Below are 9,220 nucleotides of genomic sequence, written 5' to 3' on the forward strand. Positions count from 1 at the left end.
CGACAGGAGGATCCTCCTGCTTTCTTATCAGCTTCCACAAAGTGCAATTGCAGGAGGAAGCAGTAGATAGATACAGTAAGAGTACATAACTGATACACAGGAATGCATAAAAAAGGTTTCCGAATTTCACTGTTTGCATTTTGCAGTTACGCGTCTTCACACTATGTTAAAATGGCACTGCAAAATGGTTGTGGAGATGTGTTTGTGTGCACTGAGTTGTTGTTTTTTTTTGCCTTGTATAATCTGTGTTAATGCACCACTCCACAGTGAAGTTACATAGCTAAATATGATTGCGCAATAAATTTTCGTGGTCAATTCGGTCGCACCCTGTGTACATACAGTCTTTTTAAAAATCAAACGTATGCCATGTAGTAGAGGTTTGATTTAAAAAGACTGTTTGACTTCCCAACAATATGATACTGCAAGTGTTCACATTTAGTATTGGGATTCCCTGCAGGAATCAATGCCCAGGTCCCGGTAATGTGAGTGCTCTAACCATTGAGCCGGAGAGGATGAAAAACAACAACCGGCAGGCATCGGCTCTGTGACCTCCTTTTTAAGAAAAAAGATCATACCGTTACATCTTTATTCATTCCATTCATCCACCGTTGTGTTATGTACAGTACAACCGGCCTAAATACTTGATGAGCATGTCAAGATACAGATAGTGTGGCTTGCATTTAAGGTTTTCGTTGACACTCGGTATCAAGTGATATTACCCGAGCTTCAGAGCTTCTATCCTCACGTTTTGTCGCCGACCGTGAGACGTGGTTGTCAACACAGCGGTTGAAACTGTCTTTGCCCCGGATAAGAGATTGTCACCCACTCCACTGAGAACGCGGTGGCAGAGCTGTCCCAACACGATGTACTCCTAAGTCTGAATGATGAGTTTAAAACACAAATAATTTACATTCTCGTACAGTGAAGTAGAAAATAAAAGAAAGTCAACTCCTCAGCTCCTCGTCGGGGGGAGACCTCCACGAGCCTTCTGTACATTTTTCGATGTGGCTCGGTTTCAAAGAACAGTCGTGATATCTGGGTTATCTTTTTTTCTTCCTTCGAATGAATCCAGCCCAGATCAAGAGAGAAAACTGACTAAGGCCATGAACACCACGGTTCCCAGTGGTAAACTGCGAGAAGGTTAAAGAAGTAGAAAGCCCACTCTAACCACCAGCTGGCATGGGGTGGGGGGCGCGTGTGTGTGGAAGGGTTTTAAGTGCATCTTCTATTTCTCCCCCCTATAGTACGGTGTGGCTGTCTTCCCTCATCCACGGATCTCACGCACACGGCCTCTAAAAGGGCACCGGCTCCAGTCCGGCTCCGCCGCCAGTCAAAAGCTCCTCATAACGAATTTAAAAAAGAAGAAAAAAAAACAAAAAAACCCCATTCCGTCCATTCGCCTTTTTTCTTATTTCTGGCCATCTCTCATGATGGCCGGGGATAGGAAAATTCGATTCTTCTTTTCCTGCCACGACCCAAAGACCCCGGAGAGGGGTGTTCACAGCTGCGTTGCTACGGTTTTGCAATTACACGATTGTTACATTCATATTTCTTTAGCCACTGTCAGTTTAAACAAACACTCACATCTCCACGGCAAGACGAACCCTGCCTAGTAACGAGCACAAACTATGAAGGTAAGCGTGTTGCGAAATGCGAGAGCTTTGCGGAATAGGAGGTGAGAACCTGGGGAGCAAAAATCAGAACCTGGGGGTCGGGGTGAACCAGTCAGAAATCAGAAGACGAGGCGCTCTTTGGGCTCTGCTGTCCTCGGTGTCTGCAAAGTAAGGTCCGCTGTGGCGCACCAGGCCAGGGTAAGTTTCCTCTAAAAGCTTTGTTTTGGTAGATTAGTACTGTGATTAAGGAGTAAATAAACGCACGCCATACTGAGGATGTGAAGTTTTAGTGGCATGCCTTTATCTACTCCTTAAAAGCTTAAAGTAAAACAAAAATAAATAAATAAATAAATAAATAAATACATACATACATACATAAATAAATAAATAACATTTATATATATGTGTGTGTGTATATATTCATCCAAATATAAAATTACACTTTTGTGAATTTTTTTCTGTCACTTCAAATTCAGAACACAGGTGTGTGAATATTTTGTGAGTGAAAATTTCAATATACAAGTTCAGATTTTTGGTCTACAGGTCCTCACATCATATTCTACAAGCTCTCGCGTTTTGCAACATATTTACCTACATTACAAACACCTTGATCCTACTTTTAAGTCACATAGCTGTGTTGAGAAAATCTGATAGGGAACAATAACAGTAATGTAAATTGCACACTTTTTTTTAGTTTTAATAAAGTAATAATCACATCAACTTTTTACAATGATAAAACAAATGTGTAGATATCGTCTTCAGTCTGTTACTAAGATGGACACCTCTTGCTGTCAGAGACTTACTTTATTGCAAGTAAATTAATACCCTTGTTGCCCTAGTTTTTGTACTTCTGTTCAAGTGAAGCTCATGAACACACACACACACACACGCACGCACGCACGCACGCACGCACGCACGCACGCACGCACGCACGCACGCGCACACACACACACACACACACACCTCCTGAGTGTAGACACACAATCTTCCTTGTTTTTGGATTTCAGTTGCAAGTCCTCCTGCCTTGCTCGAATACCGCATCCGAGAATGTTGCATCAGTTCTTGCTCCCCACAAGAATACATTCAGAATGAGGAGGCGTCCAAGCAGCAAGCGCCCCACCACAGTCCCGTGGTTTAGACTGTGTTCTGCTCCAGGATGCCAGCTTGTTCTTTAGGCTGCTGTTGCTGCTGAGGCTTCTGCTCCCAGTGCCGCTCAGCCCTGGGCGACGGAGGAGAAGCGGGGTTTGCGTTCTCCTTCTGAGGCTGCGGTGGGGGTGCCGCCTGCTGGGTGTCCGCGTCGGGCATTTCCTTCCTCTCGCTGGGCTGCACGTCCAGTGGTGGCGTGTCTTTGCAACAGAAGTACTGCTCCCAGATCTTCTGGAAGGCGGTGCGAAACTTCTTGATGCGGAAAGCGTAGACGATGGGGTTCACGGCGGAATTGCCGTGGGTGAGCAGGATGGCGATGTAGATGAGGAACATGGGCTTCTGGCACTGGGGGCAGAAGAGTGTGATGCAGTTGAGGATGTGCAGCGGAAGCCAGCAGATGGAGAAGAGAAAGAGGACGAGGGCCAGAGACTTGGCCAGGTTCAGCTCCTTGTCGTAGTACTTGTTAGGGTCTGTGTGGCTGGTGGTGACCTTCTTCTTGTTGAGCTGCTTGTGGATCATGTAGAAGATCTCCGCGTAGATGACCAGCATGAGCAGCAGCGGCGGCAGAACCCAGCCAAAGAAGTTGAAGTAGACCATGTAGTCCATGCTGATGACGTTCTCAAACTGGCAGGTGATGATCAGGTCGGAGCTGATGGAGCCGTTCTGTTGGAGGCGCCATAGGTTGTTCCAGCCCAGCATGGGCGTGAGGCCAACGATGAAGGACACTGTCCAGCATACCACTACTGCCAATCCAGCCCGACGAGGGGTCACCACCCTCCTGTAGCTGCATGGAAAAAATGACACAACAGTAGGTCAGCGCTTTGTGACATTGACAAGTTGGGGATGCTTGTACTTTACACTTTTTTTTTTTCTCGATCATTTGAATATGTTTCTCAGCTTGGCAGGAGTTTGCTCAATATATTAAATACTCTTGAGCAGTTTTAACAGCGCGCGCCATGAATTTTCCCACGTATAAGAACAATTTGTCTCCAAAGCCTAATCATAAATCTTCAACGCCTGCTTGCAGCAATGCCGCTTTCTATGCTTCTCTTGCTCACGGCAAAATGATTCATGGCCCCAAAATTGACTTCATATAAGCTACCAATGTATTAAAGCAATGCAGTGAATACAGGCTGCAGCACTCGGTACACTGCAACAACAGTTACTCGCTATGTGGTAATTGGGTATTGGCCTTTCCATTTTTAGACATTTTATGGGTTGCCACAGGAACGACCAAGTACCGTAAGGTCAGAGGGCATTAAAAGGTGAGAATGTCAAATTGCTTGTTTGTACTAGGGAGGAAGAATTTTTTTTTATTCATCACGCCCACATGAACCCATGTGGTGACTGCGATCAACACACACGCTACAAACGGTGGCTGGTGAAACTTGTTCTCCCACCCACCCCCAGCTTTTCTTTCCTCTGAGGGGCAGCCAGGAGCAGTGAGCAGCATACAGTGACGTGCCCAGGGGCCAATTCCAAATGTCCATTGCTGGTCAGATGATGATCTTTTTAGTGGGGATTCTTACTGATGTTATATGGAGGAAACCCCATGTCAGCACGGGGAGATCATGCAAACTCCACACAGAAAGACCCCCGATCAGGAGAAAACCACCAGAGCACGGTGCCAACAGCGCCCCAGGCCAGAACCAAACCCAGGACCTCCTTGCTGTGAGGCAGCACTGCAAGCACCGTTCCGCCGTGCCCTCACAGAATGATGCCGTGGGTCTCTTGCCCGCTTTTACGAATGGTCTAAACACCTACACTCACTCACTCACTCACTCACGCTGTTTCACTGGGGGGTTTTTTTGTTTTGTTTTTTAAGATTACTAATGTTTGGTAGCAGAAACCATCTGACATTTATGAAATATTAGCTTCAAGCTAAATAAAACATTGCAATTTAGTCAGCCTTCCACAGCTGGCATGCACTTAATTATGGTATTGATTAGACGTTAAAGTACTATGATAGGTCCGATTACGAAATCGTGCAGTGGAATTATGATTCACACCTGCAAGACAAGAACCCTGATTGCTTGGAGGGGATCAGATACTGACCACCACACCAGAAAACGAGTTCTGCACAGTGGCATAGAGACCCACACTTCATAGTGTTGATGCCGATAAACATACACAGTTTCTATAGCAACTGGACAGTGAATGATCCATTCCAAAATCTTATCAACTGCATGAAATCAAATGACATGTATAATGGGGCGGCAGAAAGGGGGAATGCCAAATGCTAAATAAACCTCTAGACATGAAATCGGCCCGGCTGGTCTGGAGTATGAGCACATCAATTAATTGTACTGTCTTAACCGTGGACTTGTCTGTCTGCTCGGATTCAGTTCAATTGCACTTATATGCACAGTGAACTCTTGATGCTTGAATAATTGAATTATCAGTTGTCAAGTTGTAAGGCACATATCGGATTTCCACGGATAGCAGTGTAGATGTATTACAAAACGAATCCAAGACACGGTATATGTAATCACTCATACCTCCGGGAGTGAAAAGCTGAAATGCGTGACAAATCTTAATCAGCCGCAAAAGCCAATTTCAGTTGTCTCTTGAACAGAGGATTTAAATATTAAGCTATAGCTGACAGGATTCGAGGACAATTAAAAACGACTGTCTTTTGAGCAAGCTTATCTTTTCTCTCACAGCTTGGCTCCTCACTCCTTTGTTTCACCCTGGCATATTAAAACCAAAGGTGGGCGTGCGCGTCGAATACTAAACAAACAGATTTTTCACTTGTATTTTCTCGGAAAACAAAACAGATGAGAAAATATCCCGTGCACAACACCCACACGTTAACGCCACCAAACGATTATGCGAGAGAGTGATTCCTTAATGTGCCCCGCTGTTCTTCAAATCTAGAGAGCAGGCGAGCTCATTCAAGGTGCCACCTTAACGGTTTAGGTGGAGGAGGCAGGGTGTATATAGCTATCTGAGCCAGAAGAAAGTTCCAGGGAACATAGTGGGGCATCATCATCCTCACGGGGCTAGGTGATATACTCTATAGCGACATAATACCAAGTTCACGGCCAAGTTCAAGAGATTAGCAATAACGCGATATGAGACTAGATATCGTCTTGGAATTTTAGTGAACATTATATCATGGTGTTATATCGTCAAATATCTATGGTTCAATGTTATCTTGAAGGCTGCATTCCAGTAAATGTATGCAATTTTCCGAATTCCATGAAATGTTCTAGATGTTCTTATTGACGCCTCTACCTGCTTGGTCGTAATATCCACATTACTAATGATTGTTTCTCAGATGTTATTATGTGTAAATATCTTCTGGAATCACCAATCATCAAAAGTCACATCGATAATATCATAAAATTAAAGATATGGAGGTGTCAGTTTGATAGGTTGGGATATCGACATCAGCATCCTCATTTCCATCACTTCCCCCACAGTTGTCATCACCATCATCTTAACCCTCTCTACCACCTTCATCATCATCATCATCATCATCATCATCATCATCCTCCTCCTCACCCCTTGTCCCCATTCCATAAAGGCAGCTACATCAATATTTTAGTGTGGCACTCAATCTCCTTCTGTGGCAGCTTATGGGGATCTATGGAAGATAGAAGTGGTGACCCGACTGCACCATTACCTGGTTGGGATCTTGACCCTGAGATAGCGGTCAACTGCGATGGCCAGGAGGGCGAGGATGGAACTTTGCGTGAGCACGAGCACCGTGCACGCCACCAGCAGGCAGCTGTAGAAGTGGGTCTGGAGCCCGATGCTGATGGTGATGGCCAGGGGAATCACCAGGGCGCCCACGGCGATGTCAGCCAGAGCCAGGGACACGATGAAGCAGAAGGTGGTGTCTCGCAGGGATTTGTTGATCCTCACGGCCCAGACCACCATCACGTTCCCGATGACCGAGGAGACCGCGATGAGCACCTCCATGCCCACGTAGAGAGCCTGGGCTGGGGACAGAGCCTCGGGCATCCTCACTGGTGGCGGTGGCTTTATCAGTCCTGGGTGACAGCGCAGGGGGGAGACAAAGGAATCCAACAAAAGCAGGAGCCGGTTGCGTTACCACGACGTCTTCCAGACGTGCAGCCGGTGCATCAGTCCATCACGGTGTCCATGCATGGGTGGAGGAAGGGGTGGGGGGTCACACCAAGAAAGTTCCACGGATCCAGCGTGCACGCTGCTGCAGCATCTTTAACACGATGCAAGCCTAGAAATGAGGGCTTTTCCTCCGGATCAGGTGCTGCGGCCCCGCTGCTGCCGTGCGCCGTCCCTCTTCTGCACCGCGAGCCTCCGGTTTGAGATCCATCCTTTTTTACTATCCCGATACGTGCGTATTCATCCAACACATTTTCACGGCGCGATTCGTCTCTATGTTTGTTGTTGTTGTTGTTGTTGTTGTTGATGTTGCTGTTTTTTTTGTTTTTTTTTTACTTTCAGTAGGTTTTAAGAAAAATAATGAAACCGACTATGTTGAGGCAGGGTGGAGGAGGTTCGATCCCCTGCGGCACAGAGCGGTTGTGCGCTTGTTCCCGGATCAGCGCTTTGCGGCGAAAGAGCAGCTCCGCATGTGCCCCCCTCTTCTTTTTGTTTTCTTAGTTTTCATGAAAAAGGAAAAAGAAAAAAAAAAAGCGTCTGTTCTGTCCATTCAGTTCCATGCGATGGAAAAAAAAAACCCCAGCGAATTTGGTGCGTCTTCCCTGCTACGATAAACCTATTATAGCTCCATCACAGCCCACGCTGCAGGACCGTCCCACGCAAGGAGGTGGGTGCAGGTTTGGAAATCACCGTTTTTTGTTTTTTTCGTGTTTTGATTTTTACGCGTCATGGTGCACGTCCCCTTTTACACACACCCATTCTACATACACACTTTAGTGGACCTTGCCCTTTTATCCCATTCTCGATGTGTGCACTGCCAGACCTTAATAGTGAGGAAAAACAGATTTTAAAACGCCTTTGACCATTTGCTTTGTTGAATGTATGATAGTTATTTTCAGTATTTACTATTAGATTAAAAAAAAATTCTAATATGGTGAACATTAGTGAAACCGAACTGCTCGACTACAGGCTACTCTTAAGTTTCTGCAATTATTTTAAATATGCTGTGTGCTGTTATGAATGTTTTGGAGTATTTAACAAATAAAACCAACGATTGGATCAACTTAAAACATGCAAATCAAGTAAAACCTATATATTTAACTTAAAGTTTTGAAATGACAGTGTACTGTAAATCTTAATTTGAGAATAAAATGGATGTAACAAATTGACGCAATTTTTTTGGGCATGTTGTTTAGTAACAAAAATAAGTGACACTTTTAAATTCATCTAACCTCATCTTCTGTTGATTATCTCCATATGGGGCCACAAAACAAATAGTCAACGCATAACAACAACAGTCTGGGAACAATACAATTATGCCAATGATTCATGGATTGCCCTTTTCAGATCATCTGCTGAGCAGACCAAGAGGTTCATAGTGTGCCACTTGTCCCAGTGTATTTCCTCCCTCTCCGACGCGATGACCTTTCGTTAAAGAACCTGCGGGGCACACCAAGGCCCCTGCCACCGCCAGATACGCAGAGTCAATGTGGGACCTTCACCTAAGGGGAGTATGGGAGGAGTACGAGGGGGGTACGGGGCAATAAGAGGGGAGCATGGGGGGAGTGTGTTGGAAATGAACAGGATACACCTTGATTTGCTTGTGTGGCAATGTTTTGTTATCATGCCATCTACTCGGCAACGGTTTTTAATGAGTTATAGTAGTAGTAGTAATACTTTTAATACGTTTATTAATAAGGAGCATGAGGGAGTATTAGGGGGAGTATGTGGGGAGTATTCAGTAGCCCAGCATCTCACTGTTCGGTCTCTAACAGGCAGTGTGAGCTCCGTCTCCAGCGGGGTTTGTATTATTTGGCAGTGAGGCGGCCATGCCTGTGTGTGGACTGGCTGTCTCTCGGAAGCACCCAGATGGTGCACTACGCAGGGTCGCTAGGACTTATGTAACAGGGGGGTGGAGGCTGGGAAGACACAAAAACTGGGCTTCAGCAATGGGGGTGCGTGGAACGTGGGATTCCTCCTGTTTTATTTGACGCTGCCGTTTCTGTTTGAATAAAAAATAATTTGTATGGGCAAAATCTGCAGGTTGTGGCCATTCTTTCAGCAATATTTTATTCGGGTGAATTCCCCTACAGCTCAAAAAAAACCCTTTTTAAACAAGCCTATTAAAATGACGAGACCATGACTCAACAATTTGTCATCAAAATCAGCCACCAACTCATTAACAATGAAACAATTGACTTTTGCACAGGACATACATTAACATAACCCTAACCACTGATTTTATGCTTGGATTGGGCAGCCAACATTTAGCACAGCACATGCTCCGCTCAGATGTCCACGGGACAGCCTCCATCTGTGAGAAGTTTCCCGGTCGGAGTCACCAATGTGAGGGGCTTTAGAGGTCAGCC

General features: G+C 45.4%; 1 protein-coding gene across 1 annotated transcript; it reads right to left on the reverse strand.

The window, feature by feature from the left end:
- Positions 1-2,747: 2,747 nt before the first annotated feature.
- Positions 2,748-6,728, reverse strand: adora1b (adenosine A1 receptor b; the record flags this gene model as incomplete). Its single annotated transcript, XM_080014595.1, has 2 exons — positions 2,748-3,543; positions 6,388-6,728. 2 exons carry the CDS (start codon positions 6,726-6,728, stop codon positions 2,748-2,750), a joined length of 1,137 nt encoding a protein of 378 aa, XP_079870721.1.
- Between the last annotated feature and the right edge of the window lie 2,492 nt (positions 6,729-9,220).

The sequence above is a fragment of the Zeus faber genome (genome assembly GCF_960531495.2).
Source record: "Zeus faber genome assembly, chromosome: 15".
Lineage (NCBI taxonomy): Eukaryota > Metazoa > Chordata > Actinopteri > Zeiformes > Zeidae > Zeus > Zeus faber.